This window comes from Centropristis striata, chromosome 3 (genome assembly GCF_030273125.1).
Source record: "Centropristis striata isolate RG_2023a ecotype Rhode Island chromosome 3, C.striata_1.0, whole genome shotgun sequence".
Taxonomy (NCBI): domain Eukaryota; kingdom Metazoa; phylum Chordata; class Actinopteri; order Perciformes; family Serranidae; genus Centropristis; species Centropristis striata.
This window is the reverse complement of record NC_081519.1, coordinates 16,798,827-16,819,085: the sequence shown is the minus strand read 5'-3', so window position 1 is coordinate 16,819,085 and position 20,259 is coordinate 16,798,827. Positions and strand designations below refer to the sequence as shown.

The 20,259-nt window shown below is 38.9% G+C and overlaps 1 protein-coding gene across 1 annotated transcript; it reads right to left on the bottom strand.

The window, feature by feature from the left end:
- Positions 1-96: 96 nt before the first annotated feature.
- LOC131969178 (monocarboxylate transporter 2-like) lies at positions 97-18,465 on the bottom strand. Its single transcript, XM_059330354.1, has 5 exons — positions 18,446-18,465; positions 17,908-18,128; positions 11,267-11,410; positions 7,725-8,528; positions 97-3,194 (listed from the first exon to the last, which is right to left on the bottom strand). The coding sequence occupies exons 2-5, from the start codon at positions 18,122-18,124 to the stop codon at positions 2,848-2,850; spliced, it is 1,512 nt and encodes a 503-aa protein (XP_059186337.1). The 5' UTR covers positions 18,125-18,128; positions 18,446-18,465; the 3' UTR covers positions 97-2,847.
- Between the last annotated feature and the right edge of the window lie 1,794 nt (positions 18,466-20,259).

Below are 20,259 nucleotides of genomic sequence, written 5' to 3'. Positions count from 1 at the left end.
TGGTGCGAGCCGCAATTCTGAGATATGACAAAAACCTATGAGAATACATATAAACAAAACACACATTGGAATACATGGGGGATTTATTAAGGTTAACAATATAGTGTTATCCAGAATATCTATGGTATACCACATGTGTGTATAACATGGAGTACTAGTAAACTAAAGCTTTCATTAAATTCTTTGGAACACAGAATCCAAAAAGCTGCCATCACCTGGAAGGATTATTGAATGAGCCTAATGTAAACAGGCCCAGTTGCCCAAAGTTTCAGGGGCCCCACTGGCCTTCACCACTACTCAAGCAGGAAGAGACTCAAAATGACCACAAAGAAACAGAATGACTACAGAGAGACACATCAAAACACCTACAATGGCCCCTTTCATAGTGCTGTTTCATGCCGGGACGGGGAGGCGGAAAATTGGTGGGACTGTATGAAGCGGGACCAGTATGAACGGGCCATCCCAGCAAGGCGGAATGTTTGACGTATCGCGTGACGTCTAACACACACCTCCCACTTGGTCCGACAGTCATCGAATCACTGTTCAGCAGCACAACTACTGCAGCCGCCGTCGCTCACTGTGCACAGCATCCACAACTTATTGTAAACAAACCAGCATGCTAACTGTGCAGAGTGTCCGGTGGTTGCTGTAAACAAACGGAGGTCGCTAAGTGAACACATACTGCTGCAACACATATGCACATAATGTACTGCTACAGAGCTAACTGTGTAGCCTATTAGCACTGTGCTACTGTGCAGCACTGCTGCTGCTCTGTCACACTCCACCTTGTTCCGCTACGCCGGGCTGCACTTTGAAAAGGCATGAATATCACACCTTCGCGGGATTACTATGAACGCCCTAAGGTGAAAAGCTGCCACAGACCTTTCCGGCAATATATCGGGACATTTGCGGGACGGCACTATGAAGGGGGCAAGAAAAACACAAAGAAAAACAAGATGACCACAAAGAGGCGCAAAAGACACAACACGGAGATACAAAACAAACTATAATGACAAACAAAACAATTACAAAAAACAACCACAGAAAAAAGAATGAAAAGACCATGTCACTAACACAAATGTCACTAACAAAGTGACAAAACATGAACACAGAGGTACAAAACAAAACTAGAAAAAAGGCAAAACAACCACAGACAGAAGAATAAAAAAGACCAAATCAACTACAAAGCGACACAAAATAACTACAAAGACACACAAAATGACTAATAACAGACAACAAATTAGATGCATACCAGCTTCAAAGAGACACAAAACAACAATAGAGGCTAAACAACTATAAAGTCTGGGTCTTGTTGGGAAGATGGCTTTGCGTTTTGCACATCTATGCCCAGGGGCCCACTGTCTGCCAAATATAACCCTATACTTTACAGATTTAGGATTCATTTCAATACACTTTTTTTTCACTCTCTCCAACAAACACATTTACTCATATGCACAAAAACACACAGCATTGATTCAATTACAGTGCATGCAAATTCATTCTCACCCAAATAGCAAATGCCAATGCTAAATGTCAACACACAATTATTACTGTGGAACACACATCACAGTTTATAACGTCTTTCAGCATTACCGTTCAAATTCAATAAATACGGTTTACAATTTAAAAGACAGCATTATTTGCTTTAGAGAATGATCATAAGTCAATATGACAATCAGTAACAGGTTTTCTTACAGGTTGTGCATTAACGACTTTAAATACTTAAGTGTTTTCCTGGCAGCTATAGTATTTCATGTGCGAAACCAATTGCCAGTTTTATCATGTAAACACTGCAAGTGCAAAATATCTCATGTCTCCTGAGGTTATGCACATTACTGCAAGAACAATTAAAAATTTGATAGACAGAGTATATTACTGTGCAATGAAAAGCTACAGTAGGAATCACAAAAGAAAGTGTTCTCACATCTTGAACAAAGTTAACCGTTTCTGCAAACACTCACTCCAATATATTTAGGCTGTATGCATTTCACTGAAATATCTTAACATCTATTTAAATAATTGGTGTAAAATTTAATAAAAAGTCATTCACAGATGAGCAATCCTAATGACTGAAGATTCTCTGACACCACCTTGTAGCTGATACTTGTGGCTTTGAGTGAAGTCTCTCTACAACTTTTAGATTGCCATTAAAACTTGGTACAGACATCAGGAGGAATTGAACACCATCCTCAGGGCAAAAAGTTCAAAAATATGTTAGGAAATACTAACAAAACTAAAGCTAATTAGTTAACGTCAATGGCAACGGGAGGGAGGGCTAACAGGGACTTAAGCTCGCCCTGAAAAAGGTTGATCTAGTTTTAATGAGAAGTGTGTAGGATTTAAGGGGATCAATAGGCAGAAATGAAATATTCCTAATTATGTTTTCATTATGGTGTCATGACCTGAAACTAAGAATCGTTGGGTTTTTGTTACCATAGTATATGAGCCTTTCATATCTACACATTGGAGAGGACCGTTCACATTTACCTGAAGGCCACTCCAGCTTTATTTACTGCAAGATGCTACTTAATCCTTTTCACTGGCTAATCAAATATGACTGTTGATTGATGGATGGAATGAATGAATGAGTGTGTTTCCAGTTTCATGTGCAGTTTCGATTAGTGCAAAAAAAAATTTATTTCAATTTACGATTTCTTGCAAATTGTGTTGAAAAATATGAATAAAGGTTTTTACACTCAATTTAGATCAGAAAAAGTTGGTGTATCAATAAAAAAAAATAAAAGTGAAATGGAAACAGACTTTGTGAATAAGTCATGGTATAAATGAGGCACGTGTCTTGACATATTTTTTTTTAAAAATCAGAGCAAAGCCATAATTCAATTTTTTTTATACATTGTTTTCTGTAGTTTGAGGATTGGCTCTTTCAATGACAGCCTCTTCTTCTGTAATGCTTTGACCATTGAGATCACTCTGTGCTCCGTTCTTTACTTTGGCCTCAGGCTCAGTTTGTTCCATCGCTGCCTCAGGGATCTGTTTCATCTCTGCCTCTGAGACCTGGTCCTGGTTCTCTACGTTTGTTTGGTTCTGCTCTCTGTCCTTTGCTGGCTTCTCCTTCTCCAGCATGTAGTAGTTGTAGATGTTCATGAAGAAGAGAAAGAGCCCACCGGTCAGGATCACTGAGCCACACATGAAGAAAAGGCATTTGTAGTCGCCAAAGACGTCCACCAGTAACCCTGTGTGGAGAAAGGCAGAAGGGGTAAAATATATTATACAGTATGTCCAAACCAAGCGAGGGTCAGTTGTACCCATTTTATGGCAAGCTGAAACAAACAAACAAAAACACACTTGGAAATGTTGTCCACCATGACGACAAAACACAATATGTCACTGAATAGTATCTTCATTTGACCAGTTTACAAGTTTGAAGGTGAAGAGCAAGACCAAGCTCAGCTTTGGCTGCTGTGTGTGAGGGTGTGGGAGTGAGCACAGGCCAATTTGAGAAGAGTCATGTCGGAAATGACAGAGGGCCATTACACCCTTCCTGGCTCTCCCTGCATCTCTGGGAAGGCAATTTGGATGGCTGCTACCAAAACGAATCAGAAGAGAGGCCCATTCTCAGAGCCATAAATATCGAGCCCAAGTCTGCAGAAAAGTGACAAATGTAGTTTAGATCAGATTTAAGCCTCAAGGTTTTCAGAGTCTTAACCGCACCCCTGAACCCCCACCCCCCACTTCCAGACATGGATCGATGTGTGAGTGTCTCTTTCTCTCTGTCTCAGCATGTACGAAGGTCTGTCTGTCCGTCCATCTCTATATTACAATCCCTCCTTAATACCATTTTGTAGTCTTATTAAAGCCATGGAAGAGTGATTCAATATCTGAATCGTTTTGAGAAGGAACGCCTTCTCTTTATGGTCCTTAACCCTTGTGTATCACAAGGGATATTTTGGCATTTACATTTTTAGCAGTATAAATTCATATGGCATTCATTTCGGCAAGGGTGCGTTTTTTTTTTTTTTTTAACCTCAGCTCCTATGTATAATAAACTGCGCATGGACACTCGGAAATATAGACACTCGGAATCAATCAAAAGCACAATTTATGATGCTAAGGCCATTACAGCATCAAATCATGCAATCATGCTAAATTGTAGTTTATAGTATTTTCAACCAGATTGAACCTTTTTGTCATGTGTTCCTTGTGTGGCGATTGCATGCTATTTCACTGGTTTCCACTAAGGTTATAAGTGTTGTATTACGGAGCACGGCAGTACTGGATGCAATGCATTCAGATCCATATTGCTGCAAATTCTTGACATGTCCCAGACTGTGAAAATAATCAAAAATCCCCCTCACATTCAGTATACAGAAAATACAGTTTCTCAAATAAATAATTAACAATGGCATTATGTAAACAAACTGGTTTTTAAAGTGTCAAAGTTCTGAAAATGAATTTTTCCTCAGTGAAAGTGGAAAATAATATTATTGTCATAGCAGTTTTATAGGCATTTTTTTAAAGCCGCACAAAAGAAAAAAAATCAAGAAGGATTCAAGTCAACTATGTTTATCACTGGCATATCCCACACTCATCCCACAAATACTGTAACATTCACATAACAACAGGGGCATTTGGTAAACAAACTGAAAATTAATTAATATTTGAGAGTTGTTATCAATAGTTAAAAGATTTAACTATGTGAAAATTATATTAATATGTAGTAATTTTCTAGCAGATTTGTGAAGGTGACATTTTTTATTTTTTATTTATTTTTTAACAGTTGTTACGATAATGTAACAATTGTACATTGTAAAAAAAAAAATCTAAATGCATCAAAATAAATATTGTTAATCATCTACCTGTCTGGGGAAAAAAATCATTATAGCATTAAGCATACAGAAAAATATTACATTTTTGTAATGTTTTTCATGATGTTTTGTCCTCTAAGGACATCAGAACAACTTATTTAGTGAGGCACACAGGTTAACTAAATTATTAACAAATTTATGATAAGAGATAAAAAAAAATATTTTTCTTTTCTCTCAGCATCAGCATCTTACCATAAGAACAGAACCGATTAAGAGAAACCATTAGCACCTGAATCAGGTTTTTTTAGCCAGGCCGGCTACGTTAAACTCATCAGCTCAGAAGGTACCTTTACTGCATAGCAAGTTATAGTATCTTATCGAAATGTTTTATATTAAAGGGAATTTTCCTTGGTCTGCTTCTTAAGTGCACCAATTACCAACTTACCAACTACGACAAACAATGATGATAATGTTTGTGTATTCATGTACTGTGCCGTGCTACACTATCAGGGGTCACTTTGTATTTGGACCTCAATGTGGTCTGTATCATCTGATTGATAGCACTCATCTAGTGTGCGTACGACAATGACCATCACCCTCATTAAGACAGCCCTTGATTGGCTGAGCGGTAATTAAGTCCATCTGGCATGGTCACCTCTTTCTGTTTTTAATGTATTCACAGCTTAATTATGGCCCAGGTACAGGACTTCAATGAGAGTTTGAACTGAGCATCATTAAACACCCAAAGCAAAAGGCTAATTACACCCACTTACCTCACTTCCTCCTAATTGGATTGACCTGGAGGTTTGGGGGTGCAGTAACAAGCGGACTAGTTAGGGGAGACATAACGATTGTGCCCTCTGGAGGAGAATGCTAGACGTGCAGGGAGGCACTTATTTACCCTATTAAATGAGCGCCTCAGAACAGGGTTGCACCAGACAAACTGGGGGGCCCGTAAATTTCCACCTCATTAAAACTCAGGTTGGAGGCAGAAGGAAAGTTTGTCAGTGTCCCAATATGAACAGCGGATAAAGTCATGTACAGCTACAGTCTTGCATGTCCTCAGTGTATTTTGTGGGGTACTAAACAGGCCTCTCCAAGTGAGCTTAGAAATATTGGTTGGTGCACAAACTGAGCAGTAAATAAGAGCTTTAATCATTTAATCAATCATCATCAACAGTTTTTTCTGTGTCTGACAGTTATAAGAACAACATCACTTGCCTAATACAAGCATTATGATTGAGAAAGTTACTGTTTGCTGCATGTGGTTCATGCAAGGTAATGAGCTTGAGGGTGGAAACTGAAATATGTGTGGCACAGTTTTCCAGAGCCCAAGTTGACGAATCCAGTGTAAAACTGACGAAGACGATGAAAAACAGCAAATTCCCAACAGGAAAGCTGGACGTGGGGGACATTTGGTATTTTTACTTGAAAAATTGATAATCAAAATAGTTGCTGATTGTCTATAACTGTAATATATATATATATATACATACATATACATATATATATATATATATATATATATATATATATATATACATACATATATATATATATTTGTATTCTACATATATATAGAGTTTATATATATATATATAAAAACTCTAATAATTGATCAACTGTTTCGTTACAGGGGCTCCTAACTTTGAAAATGCAATGACACTGTGGGCATGGCACTTCCACTTTTTGCGCAGTTTGTTACACCCCTGTCCACCAAAGTGATGATTTTTCGTTATTTCCTAACAAAGGAGAAAGCATTAAAAAATGTACATGCCAGAAGAACCTATTTTCTATCAGCCACTTGCAGCTGTTACAGACTCTGAAGCTTTTGTTCTATTGATAACTTAAAACAATATTCTCTGATGTCTCCATTTTCAGAGGCAGTCACTATCATTAGGTGCCATGCTTCTGTTTTTACTGAAGGGAGCAAAGAGTGTTTATAGTGAGAGTTTTCAAAAGTGCACTAATCTTGCCATGGCAAGGAAGCGGAGAGGGTAAACAATATCCTTCAGATTACACACCTTTTTAGACCATGAAGGTGGCTGGCCAACACTTCAATTTAAAGCCCCATCACAGACAGAAGAACGAAGGAGACGTACTGTAAGTCATCAGATGAAAAGGTATTTTTCTTGTCTATGATGACCTGGTAGGCAAAAAGAGCTCAGCTTGTAGGTTGATGCTGAGGTATACAAATAAATAAAGCGAGTCTGACCCATTATATTAATCCCCACTAACTAACTTATATAAATGAATATTGTCTTAATTACTTTCTTCACGGTAAGGTGATGTTTGGTGCAGATGCCTTTAAATATCTATGTAAAAACAGGAAATAATCTCATGAAAACGAAAGGAGCGTAAAGCTTTAGATACATATGCTTAAGTTCTAAATGTTTCATATTTTACATAACGGAGGCGAAATCCTATAGCATACATACAAGCTTGAGCAATGAGTCGTTTTTTTTACGGCAGTAAATGACCATGACTAATAGCTACTTTTTTATGCACACCCAAACAGTCCCACTCACCAGTGATAATCCTGCTCTGTTTTACAGTAATGACTCCCTAGCAGGCAACTGAGCTCTACTGCAACACAATGCACAGCTTGTGACTAAGACAGAGATATAAACACAAAGGGAGAGTTTCTCTTTGCTGTAACTAAGTGCGCTGCATTATTTACAAAGGACCTTGCACCAAACTGGCTATTTATTTCTGCTGTAACAATAGAGCTTTTGTGTGTGCATGTGTGCAATATTCACATCCTCTTGGCCCTACAGTTGCAGAAAGGATCAGCATAAGACAATCTAAAGTGGGCTGCAAGTACATACTTGTGTCTGTGCCTGGCTTATCACATTCAACAATCCAGAAATACATGAAAAAGTGTTTTTTTCCCAGTGAGTCAGACTGATTCTGTCCTGTCTTTAAACTGATTAGTTTATGGTTAGTGTGCATTGTTACCTGCAGCAGGTGGTCCCAGTAGCATGGGGAAGCACTCGATGATGGTGACCAGTCCAACAGCACTGGGGAATCGCTGATTTCCCATCAGGTCCATGAGACATTCGAAAATCAGGGCGAAAACCATGCCGAAACTAATGCCAAAAAACACAGCATAGGCCACTAGGAAGGGGTAGGTCTCGATCAGAGTGCTCAGTAAGTGGCACGTGCCGTTGAAAACAACGGCAAAGCTGAAGAAGTACTGGATTCTGGGCCTGATCCATTTGCTGTTGGCTATCAGGCCGGTGCCAGGCCGAACAAACATGTCCACAAAGCCCATAATGGAGAGCAGATAGGCGGCGGAGTACTCCTCTACGCCCAGGCTAATGGCATAGGCTGGCAGGAACACAATGGGCCCATAGGCGCCGAAGATAAACAGCATGTTCCCAATGAGGTAGATGACGAAGCCTCTGTCCTTGAAAAAGCTCAAATCCAAGAACTTCTTAGCACTGTTCATACAACTGTCTTTTAGCGTAGTGTTTGCCTCTTCCTCCATCTTCTTCTGTGGTGAACAAGATGGCTTACAGGATGCAGCGACAGGCCTCATGAGGGCCCCCGCAACGCAGCAGTTGAACATCAGACCCCCGAGGATGAGGAGACTTCCTCTCCAGCCAAACTTGTGCAGTAGATACTGGTTGACAGGGGCCATGACACACAGAAACACTGGACTCCCGGCCATTGCTAATCCGTTAGCTAAAGGACGCTTGGCTAGGAAATACTTGCTGATCATGGTGAGAGATGCATTGAGATTTAAGGAGAGTCCGCAACCTGTGAGAAAAAAACAGTCACATTTTAAAACCCTCAGAAAGAAAACCTTGTAGAGTAAATTCTCACAACTGATTGCTGATCATATCTAGCCTCATTTTATATTACTTTGCAAAAATGTATTTTTTTGGTTTCAATGAATACGACAGAAATTTCAGTTTTATTAATTTGCTCATTATTTTTGAATTAATTTTATATTCAGAAATCCACATTTTTGACTGTCCATGTCAAACGATACATTTCATCTTTAACTGAATGTACCCAAAAAAGATATAGATAAAGACAAGATATTTATTTTAACATTTGATTACATTTTCTTCGCCCCCCGGTGTGTTTGTAATTATAGGCTAACTTTGTATACACAAGGTTTCTTAAATGTGTTGTATGTCTCAGTAAAGTTAATTTAAATGAGAAGAAGAAGAAAAAAAAGGAGACAGCCTTCCTGAACTCCAAAGGGTGCTCGCTAAATTAAATCAAGACTGATACTGCTTGGTGCTCATTAAGGTTCCATCTCATTTCACTTGTGCTGGCTGAAATCTCATTACAGAATGCTGGAATTATTTCAGAAATAATTTCTCCATTTAAGTAGAAATAAATTAGAGAGCCTGGGTGATACATTCACTTGCTTGTCTCTTTACCCCAAAATATTCAATTTAATAGCACATTATTTTCTACCAAGATGAAGGGCTAAAAGTAGATAGTTCAGGTGCTATATTCTCCCTTTCCAATGTCAATTTAATTGTCTCTCCTCTGGTTCTGTGTGTGTTTGTGTGTGTGTGCGTGCGTGTTAATATCAGCAACATTAATGAATATTATCATCATATCAACATTGTTTTGCATTGCTATTGAAATAAAAAAATACCAAACATATGTAATTAAATATAATTGAATTACTACTGTCAGCGTTACATAACAACTTCATCTCAATTCTTAAGTCATGAAGTGAAACAGCAATTAAAAGAAAAAAAGTAGTGAAATGTAATGTGTTGTTAAAACGAATTCAGTTAGCTTTAGGTGAAATAAAAGTAACTTCTGTTAACATCTGACTGGTTCTGGTTCTGACTGGTTCATTTGATTTAATTTACTCTTAGAGGAATAATTGTGTGGTCCACCCCTTCTCTGGTAGATGCCCTAACCAACTAGGACTCATAGTGCCGTGAAAAGGACACAAAACCTCACCAGCTTCCGATTAGCAGACACTGCCCAAGCCAGAGGTATAGCCACTGGGGATTTGAACCCCTGGTTTCTGCGCTAACAAAAAAAAAAAACTCTTCTTCACTGGCTCTCAGATAAGCAGAAGGACTTTTCAAAACAATGCACCATCCTCTTCAGTTTTTTTTGCCATTTCATTTTTTCTACAACCTTGGATAATGACTAATAAGTTGACCTGGATTGTTCACTGCTTCAAAAATGACTCCGAAAATGATAAAGAGGGACAACAAAGAAGGACAATCAATTCAATTTAAAATCTGGGCTAGGAGTTGTATGCACAAAGCATAAGTACTTACTCAAAGCCATTCACTGACTCTGTGGTGGTTTTCATCTTTTTGCCAATGTGTGTATTTGTGTAAGCATGTGTGTAAGCATATGTCAGCGTGTCTGCTAGATCTGCTAGGTGCGCCAGGGCACAGGGGAGCAGAGCAGGGCACACACATGCCCCCGGGCACCACACATGGCCCAGCCACTTGCTGGGCCTATTAATCCTTCACAGCAGTCCTTGGCAGGGTAATGAGCCTCGCAGGGTGGCACGGAGCCCCCATGTGACAACCATGATCGGAGCCTACGGGAGAGTACAGAGGGCCACGGAAGACCATGCTCTCTGGGATCGGGGACGGTTCTGTCTTAATTACCGTCCTGGTTCTGGTCCCCTTGGTGCTCTAACTGCACCCCAGGAGCTGGGACCGATGCCCTGGGCTCCAACAATCAGCATGGCAGCCCAGTCCAGAGATGCAGATCTGGCAACCATGTGATTCTGAAAGAATATGAAAAGATGCAGACTTTCTCTACCACAAATTAAATGGATCAGATGAGCCAGTCAGGAGCAAATTTTTCCAATTACTCAGATGACCACATGAATGCAGCATATCTATAAATACATCCATTATCTTTAACTGCTAATCAGAACTTGCTGGGGGATGGAGCTGACCCCAGCTGACATGGGCCAGAGGCGGGGTACACCCTGGACAGATCTCCAGAATATTACAGGGCAGACACATGGAGACAGACAACCATTCACACTCTCATTCACACCTGCGGCAATTTAGAGTTACCAGTTAAACCAAAGCTGCTGATGTTTTTGGACTGAGGGAGGAAGCCTGAGTACCCAGAGAGAACCCACGCTGACATGGTGAGAACATGTAAACACCATAAAGAAGAGCTGCAGGCCGGAGTCAAAGCGGCGACCCTCTTGCTGTGAGGCAAGAGCATGAATGCAGCACAAAAGCTGAAAAATAATTTGTTTATCCTCCCTGTAATTTGGATCCGCTCCAGAGTTTAATGTGTTCTTTCTTGGCCCATGCTACACCCTTCCACCAAATTACATGAAAATCGGGACAGTAGTTTTGACCAAAACATAAGCTCCTTTGCGAATGTATTTAGTTGGCTTGTTCAATTGCAAATGCATTGGTACCTTGTCTTAGCTTTGGGCAGTGATCAACTAATTACCTAGAGGGTATTATGCACCAGGTAAAATCAATCACAAGATGATGTAAAAAAATAAAATAAACATCCAAGTACTGTACCTCCAATGATGCCAATGCAAAGGTAGAGGTAAACAATGGAGCTCCCAAAAGAAGCAGTGATCATAGAGACCCCACACATCAGTCCACCCAGTATGACTATTGGCCGGCTTCCAAAGCGATTGACCAACACGCTGCTCACTGGTCCTGCAAAGACGAGGAGGAAGATAAAGAGAAAAACAAAGAGAGTGATTTAGAAACATCACATGTCACAGCTTAATATTAACAGTTAGTAGTTAGTAATTAGCTTACCTGCTGCTATTTATCAAGGGTTCACACAGTAGCACCAGTTCTCATTCTCGGTCATAACCAAGGACAAAAGGACATCACAGCGGATGATGGAACACCTCCAAACTTTTGCGTCCACTGTGAGTCATTATACTCCCCCCATATAATGTAAAATGCTACACTCTGTGATCAATCAGCAATTAAACAGCCTTTTATATGCTGTCACTCTTCCCTTCATTCATAACCTTGCCTGAAAGAGTGACATTGCACCACGAGTCTTTCTGCAACATGTCATAATGAAAACTTTTTTTTCTCCTTGTGATAAAGACCAATCAAATATATACATTTATTTTACTTAATTCATATAGAAACATGGGGGGAGAATCAATCAAACTAACGTATAGGCTGCCATGATTGTTGAAACCTTAACATGCAGCAGCTTTTCAATTAAGTGTTGGGAAGTGCTTCTGTGTGGATGTTGATAATTGAAAACAGCCCAGTGAGCCGTAAGAGGATTACATGTTTGGCAAACACCTACTGTCTTCACGAGCATGTTTACCATGGCAGATGATTAATTTCTCAGTGCAGCAGGGAACATTTACACTTAAAAGGAAAATATGTTCTGGGGTGAACAAAACTGTTCTGAATTGCCTTCAAAGTGGATATTTGTATATCTATGATTGTTTAAACAACGATTTTTATGACAACATTTTTTATGTCATGTGAATTTCTAAATGCAGATACATAGCTAATCATAAAAGTATTGTTATAGTTTGAATGTTTCCAACACAATAGTTCCCATACTGATATAAACAAATTATTCAATAATTCCAACCTACCAATACAAAACATTTAAAACCACATTAAACAAAGTTTGGACCATCAACAACAGAACATGTCATTTCCCATGCTTTTGCTTCTCCTCTAAGCATGTCACACTAATTGTCACTAATGTCATCAGGCTCAAGTAAAATCAGCCAGTATTCTTCTACAAACAATACACTGTAGATACAGGGCTGCAAATAAGCTTATTTTGATTATCAATTAATCTGCTCATATTCTCAGTTAGTTCTTTATTATCTGTATGTAAAATGTCCAAAAATTGTGAAAAATCATAATTCAACAAAGTCACAATTTCCTAAGAACAACCTGGTGTCTTCCTGTACCTTGAGTGACTAATAGTCCAAAGATATTCAGTTTACTATTACATAGTATGAAGAAAAACTGTAAATCTGCATAATTTATAGGCTGGAAACAGAAAATGTTTGACACTTTTGCCTGAAAACAAAACATTAAATAACTGATAATTTATTTTTAAGTAATCAAGGCCCCAATTAGGCAAAGTGGTTGATTCAAGTTGCAATGTATAAGATAAACAGCAATGCCTTTTTTGGTTTATCCTACAATAAAACATTTTTTTAAACAGCTTAGTGCATCTTTATTTTTTTAACAATCATCAATTGATTAGACAATTAATAAGACATTTTTCTGCTTTTCTGTAAAGCAGCACTTACAATTTTTATGCGGTTTACTTCTGTCTGACAAGGTGTCAACCTGCTGGGAGTAAAGGACTGACTTAATAAGCTAATGTCCATTCATGACTATCTGTGATCTGATATGTACCTCGAAAAAAATCCTTGAGTGCACTAATGTACTTAACTGTACACAAAATGTATTACTGATTATATGCATTTACGCAAACATACAAATTAATCATAACTAAGCTGCAATGAAGGGTTTTCTTACATTTTTTTTAATGTTCTTTCTCGCTTTTCCGCTAAGCTGTACAGACTTGTCCTCAACAACTGTACCTACTGTACCACTTTAACTATAGTACAGGCAATAAAAATATCCATCCTGCTGTTTATACAGTTAACCAGGTGCCTGCGGGGGTCAGAGATAGATCATCTCTCTCACTGTAGCTGTGTCACAATAGGGCATCTCCCTCACTACCACCATTTCTACTTCCATTATAACTTTATCATTCGGACTCCTTGAGTCAGAGGTTCTCTGAAAAGGCTGTCATGTCTCTCCCATGGGGAACTGGTGTCAGACCCAAGTGTGCTGAACCTTCCTCTGATATATTCCCCCTGTCTCTCTTCTCCACTGGGTGACATTGCTGAAGCCTTGCCAAGGACAATATGATAAAGCCCTGTGCCTGAGCCACAGTGGAGGGGAATATTTCACCAGTTAGGCCTCTCTGGGTTGAGTGCAGGTGAGTCACACACCCTGTTGTCCTGTAACCTTGAAAGCATCTACTGCTAAATTCATAGTAAACCTCCACAAGAGTTTTATTGTGTCAAATGTTTTGTCTCATGCAGTTATCCAATGAGTTCTCCAAAGTATGCCACTCCACTGTTGTAAAGCAATTTTAGATTTCTGGTTAGGGCCAGGTAATATTTTATTGTTTGGCCCCAAATCCAACTCATCACACAAACCTTCTATTAAAATGTGGTTGAAAATTTTGCAAAGATACAACAACTAAACCATCAAAAGTATCCTTTATATAAAGCTAGAAGTAATGCTATTCAGGTTTTTTTGGCAGATAAATAAAAGTCTACTGCCTCCTTCCTGGCCACTGAAAATTTTGTCTACCAATGCTACCATGTTGCTAAAATAAAGAATCGGGATCAGATTAGAACCAGAAGAGGCAAAATACACTGTGCATCAAACAACTTAGACTTCTTCCTTCAGGCTCAGATCACTGTTTGGTTAAACAGCTCACAGCTCATAGCAGGTTCAACTTGTGACGAGGACTTGTTAAAAGGACAAGCAGTTAAAAGGTCAAAAACCAAAAGCATCGAGAACCACTTTGTAAGAAGAAGAGAAGCCTGGATGCTGTTGTCTAGTGTTGTCTAGCCTGACAGTGCTATTACAGGTTGTGTGGTTTCACACTTTGAGCAGTTAAAAGTGATGTTACTGTAAGAAAGGGAGAACTTCTTCTCACATCAAACCATGTTCCCATCTCAACAAAACTCTTTCTTTAGGGTCTTAGATCATTTCACATTAAATTACTTTCATACATTCTGTGGGAACCTTTATATTGGACTTGAATGTCTGAGAGAGAAAGCAAAACTACTTATAAATGACTCAAAGTAAACTGTGTCAGTGTAGATAGTTAAATTTAAGTCAGGTGAGAAGCACATGCTAACATCATTCCTGTTATTAGGCAGCCTAACACTATTTAAGTGGGTGCTGTAACTCATGTGAAGTCAATTCGTCAATTATCTATTTGGTCCAAAAGCACAAGAGTTGTTTTCTTTATAGAGAAGACAGAGGCAAAACAACTTATGAAGTTTTTCATTTGCTACAAAACGGGGAATAACTTGGCCAATTGATGAGTAAAGAAACACAACACAACTTCTTATTCCCTCTCAAACAGGAGTGCATGTCCTCAGTCAGCTGGTTGTTAGTTTCAGTACAGTACAGTACAGTTTAAGGAGTGTTTGATCAGCAGATCATTATTAGTGCTAGTCCTTGGAGGACATCGTGGTGCGTAACAGCCCTAAGGGAACACAATCCAATCCAATACAAAAAGACCAAGAGAAAAAAATTGCTCAGCCTGGTTAACCTGCAGGCTCTTATTTACAGGCTTACATAAAGGCATTCTCTAGTCAATGTATTTATTGATTTAGAGGTGTTGGCTATAGACCCTGTGATGGCTTCAGGGTGCATGACCTCACATGACACGGAATTCCAAAAGGAAACATCAAATGTGGCTCGGTGAGTGAACAGCACTGTATTTGGGGGCAAATCTAGTTAAAATAATTAAATATATATACAGTAATAAATATAAATGCTGTAACATTATTGACAATAAGCGCATTGGCCCTCATTTATCAAACGAGCGTAGAAACCAGCGCAGATCTGAACCCATATTTCGTCTTATGACAGGGTTCACATGTAATTTATCAAACGATCGTATCTCTCCCCCAGCGTAAGAATGATCGGCTGTTGATAAATGTGGCGGCTCAAAACAAGCGTAATGTAAATACCACGCCCTAATATATACCCGATTCAGAAGGGCGCAATACAGCCAAAAAGAGCATTTTTTCCTTTTCTTTTTTTTTTAAAGTCAGCTTTGTGCACCGATACAAATAACAACAGTGGCGATATAGACATATTACAGAAATACGTAGCAACGGAGGTTTATGAAATAAAAGTACTTATAGTTTTAAACTCAACCAAGTTTGGTGAATATTTTAAATTTAAAAGTTTTCACAGCTTTTTGGTTGCAGCCAGGAGGTAAACAAAGTTTTAAAATAAGTTTTAATTCCAAAAGAAGAGGAATTTTTCAGAAGCAGAAAGTGAAACGCTGATGTCCAACAGCTGCAACAGAACAAACTGGTTTTGTTTGGCAGCATAAAAAGTGAAAAGGAACGAAATCAGTGCAGCTGTCAGCAGAGTAGCAGACCATTCAACTCCTGGTGAGGTTGGAATATTTCATTTATAAATCGTAATATATAAAGCCTAATAGCCTATGTAATATCCAATTATTGTAATTTTTATGGTGGAGAGATATTACTCACTTCTTTACATTTAGTAAGAATTCTGTCCCAGACAGAGGAGTGTGTGGCAGTGCTGATTGGAAATGTTTCTATTCGGGCAGCACCTGCAGTGGAGGAGACGCTGACGCTCTGGTGTCCGAGCAGGATAACGGTAAATAACAGAAGACAACAACATTTAATAGCTTTGGCTAATATTCTGGTAAACTCTCAGGGCGAGCCTTCTGAATCAGGTATATATTAGGGCGTGGTATTTACATTACGCTTGTTTTGAATTTCACCTTCGCAGGGTGTATTTATTTTTAATCAGGTTTTAGTGATAAATCATATAGCCTAAACATGCTTTGGTCAGCTCCAGGCATTGATACAACATTCTAATAACAGTGCTCCATCTCAGACATGTGGACTTCACGCTGACTCAAATTTGCGTAGACGAGCTGAGAGCAGACGTGAGATCTGATCGTACCCTCCGCTCACATCCAAATTGATAAATGCCGAGCCTTGCGTAGTGTTAGAGATTAATAAAAAATAGCAATAAACTGCATTAACCTTTAGTAAAAATGCTGCTGTGCCAGACACAGCACACAGAAATAAGGAGTATCAACAGAAAGGACATACTGATAATGCTTTGCACATCGCCACATTATTTGAGTGAAAGCAGATAAAAAACTAAAGCACTCTTTGTGCTCCAATTCAAGGCCACGGGCCCAGGTGGAGATAGACACTGATGAACACTAGACAAGATACAAAAGTGTGCTGTTAGCTTTATTCCTTCCCCAGGTCGGTGTCCGGAAGCTGAAGCATCAAGAGGCTAGGACTAGCCTGTGTGCCAACGTAATGGGCCGGCCGAGTCTAAACGATGGTGCTGCCCCAACGGTTTTGACCAATCAGATAGTTGTGTAGGATAAATCACACATTCATATTATAAAACTCTGTGTAAAAGTAAGTTAGGTATCCTTTTCTGGGAGGTGGTTACAGCTAACTGCTTAACAGCCTGTGATTTCTGAACAGAGAAGGTCCATGTACATGCTCACTCTTTCATTATTGTCTTAAATAAATACTCAAAAGGATTTTACTCTCCTCTCATCTGTTCTGCAAGAAATGAACTTTAACAGCAGAAATGATTGTGCGCCCACTTTACGCTCACTTTCTGTTGAACGCTCGTTTGATAAATGAGGGCTACTGTGTTTATGGTTGAGGTCTAACAAACAAGTCAAGTGCATCTCCTTCCTGACGAAACATTTTTACATCTATAGGTGCCTTCCAAAAGCCATTCCACCATATGATTTAGTATACCGGAAAAAGATATATATATACACACGTATGTCAAATACAGTATGCCAAAAACATCATGATGTCCTCCTGCATTTAGTCAAATTTGCAGTTTACAAGCCAGCATGATTTTGGCTATTTTGGCCCACAATCCTCTGCAAGGCATGTATGAGCAAGCGGATCAAAGTTCAGGGGGTAAGAATAAGTAGTATGTCCCAACTGTATGCATATTGCATGCAACAGTACATACTGTACTTTATGAGCAGCTGCAATGCATACTAAAAGTATGCAATTTGGTACACAGCATACATTTACTAGCCAGCAGTCAGAATTTCCCTGAGGAAACTGCACAAAGGGATTAATAAAGTATCTATCTATCTATCTATCTATCTATCTTGCCTTTGCTGGTGCATTACTACAAATTCTGCCATAACTTACCACTTGTTGATCAGTGGAATATTGTTAAAGTACTGGCAGGAATGTGTACTCATTCACTACAAAAAACCCACAGGGAGTTACATGTACCTACCTTTCTTCTAAAGTTGTAAAGCAACTGCAAATTTGGTCACTACTGATAACAGTGATTATTTTTTTCATATGTGCGAATCAATAAAACAGATACTGATTTAATCAACTCACCGCCTGCATACATGACAGCTAGCATGATAGAGGAGATCCATGCTATTTCACTGTAGCTAGCTCCCAAATCTGCCTGGATCTCTTTGAAGAAAATGGAGAGGACTTTAGGCGTGGAGTATGCAAATCCAATGGAAATGTGGGCCCCAACCACCACCATCCAGCCCCAACCGCCATCCAAGGGTTTGTAGCCCAACTCTTCTGCTGGAGCAGGGGCCATGATCCTTCAGAGTTGAAAATAAAAAAGATGTGTGAATTGTCAATATTCAACAATATCAGTGTTGTGACTTTAAAAAAAAGACTAAGTGCATATCAATAATGCTTCACTTAATAATGGCAGTCCTATAGTAATGTAGAATTAATGTTTTTATATAAAATACACTGTCTGTGAATGATTTCAGCAAATGAGTAGCCACGTTTCAAAATAAAAGACTGAACATATAACTTCCAAATTAAGGTATTTTAACACATGGACTAATAGCCTACTGTATGACAAGCAAATCAAAGTAACGCTAACTTTGTAAACACAGCCCTAACTGACCTCGCAATTATTTTCCAATGATGATATGACAAGCTCTTCGGTTAAATAGCTCCTAAATGTGAAAAAAAAAAAAAACAACAGTCATTCATATGGTCACAATTACTCCCTGCACCGTTAAATTCAGAAGTTGTGTGTTGTTGAGGCGCTAACGGCGAATACAGAGCTACCATGTGACCGCGTGCCTTATTAATAAGCCTCACAATGTTGAGTAAAGTTTAACATCCGTCTTATAAATGCCGTATTAACAACTGAAGTTTCGTCTACAGACGAAACTTCAGTTGTTAATACGGAAGAAGTGATCTTTTAACAAATACTTGTAAATACCATCCATGGACGTGAAATGTACCCCAAACTATAGAATGACCCCTGTATCTGCTGAGTAGTAAGCATATAGTGAGCCAGGAAGACTGTCAAACTGTCAAAGTAAAACTAAAGCAAATACTTTACTGCGGGAGTACCGCTTTGTCCTAACAAGCCTTTCCTCCCAAAACTAGCAAAACTAACAAATCTACGACACAAGAGAAGTCAACCTCAAACATGTGAATGTGTAGGCAGCGGAAATGTTTCAATGCACTGAAATCACAAGCTAACTAATGAGACTACAGCTCTGGGAAAAAAACAAAAGTAAAACAGTATCATGTCTCACCTCTCTTCTAAATGATCTATCAACTTCGTTAAGTAGGTATATTATTAAACTACTGTAGTAATACAATAATTGCCGCCCTCAAAACCCACCGATTTAAATCTGCCTTTGATCTGTGATCCGTTTGTCCCTCATTATTCTTTCATGTGGATATTGTTGTTTCTGTTTTCTTGTTTTCACTCATCGTAATAGTTTGTAGTTTAACATTTATACACATATTGTTACAGAGATTGTTCTTGCTGTTATTGCTATTACTGTCCTTAGTAGTTTTAGCTGTTTTTTAATACCAATTTTGTTTAAACTTTATCTCACTTTTGTTTTTGTGTCTTCGTTACCTTTAAAGATAAAACAAATGTACGAATAAAAAGTACTATTATTATGAATACGCGGGGGGCAACGTGGCAACACAAGCGTTTTTAATAAACAGAAAGCCTCGTGGTTGTCTCTGTTACAGCTCAACACGGAGTCGGAGAAACTTCACATGTGGAGAATGACTGAAATCATTGATTCAGCGTCTCTGCTGTGGTAAACCTGTAACTTTCAAAGCTTCAGAGACTGACAAGCTCATAACATTACTACACAACGTCTGAGTTTACTTTACCTCTCATAGAGTGCCTTCGCAGCCCGTTTCTCTCCTTAGTTAGTGACTAAAGTTTCAGCCTGTTGCTTTGTTTGACGTCTGGTCACGTGTCACACACAGATGGCCCGGGGGCTTCCTCGCAGTTTTGGCTACTTTCAGAATAATTAGTGCACGAGTTTCTCCTCCTCTGCATGCAACCAGGGCCAGATTAACACTTTGCTGTACCCTGGGCAACAATATTCAAGGGCCCCATCATCACGACCCCAGAATACCATAATCTGGCAAAATACAGAATAAATTAAAGTAATGAACAGTTAATATACTTAATATATCAATAACTGTCATCAAGTGCATTTTGTCCTCTTGTCATGGCCACTCACTCACATATGATGTTATGAAAACAAAACACATCAGCATCAGTACAATCTGGCAGAATTGACCCACTACATAGATAATAATAATAATAATAATAATAATAATAATAGAAATAATAATAATAATAATAATAACTGGACTGCAAGCAGTACTGAACGGGCCCTCGCAGTACACGCGTGTCAGGGCATGCTGCCATTGGGGTGTGTGCGTTACAGG

What these genes read in the sequence shown, in the direction of transcription:
- LOC131969178 (XM_059330354.1), bottom strand. Translation starts at nt 18,124, where the DNA reads ATGGCCCCTGCTCCAGCAGAAGAGTTGGGCTACAAACCCTTGGATGGC. An exon ending in TTGCATTGGCATCATTGGAG is followed by an intron (nt 8,529 to 11,266) that starts GTACAGTACTTG and finishes TTTTTCTCACAG; the next exon opens with GTTGCGGACTCTCCTTAAAT. An exon ending in ACTGGGACCACCTGCTGCAG is followed by an intron (nt 3,195 to 7,724) that starts GTAACAATGCAC and finishes TTCTCCACACAG; the next exon opens with GGTTACTGGTGGACGTCTTT.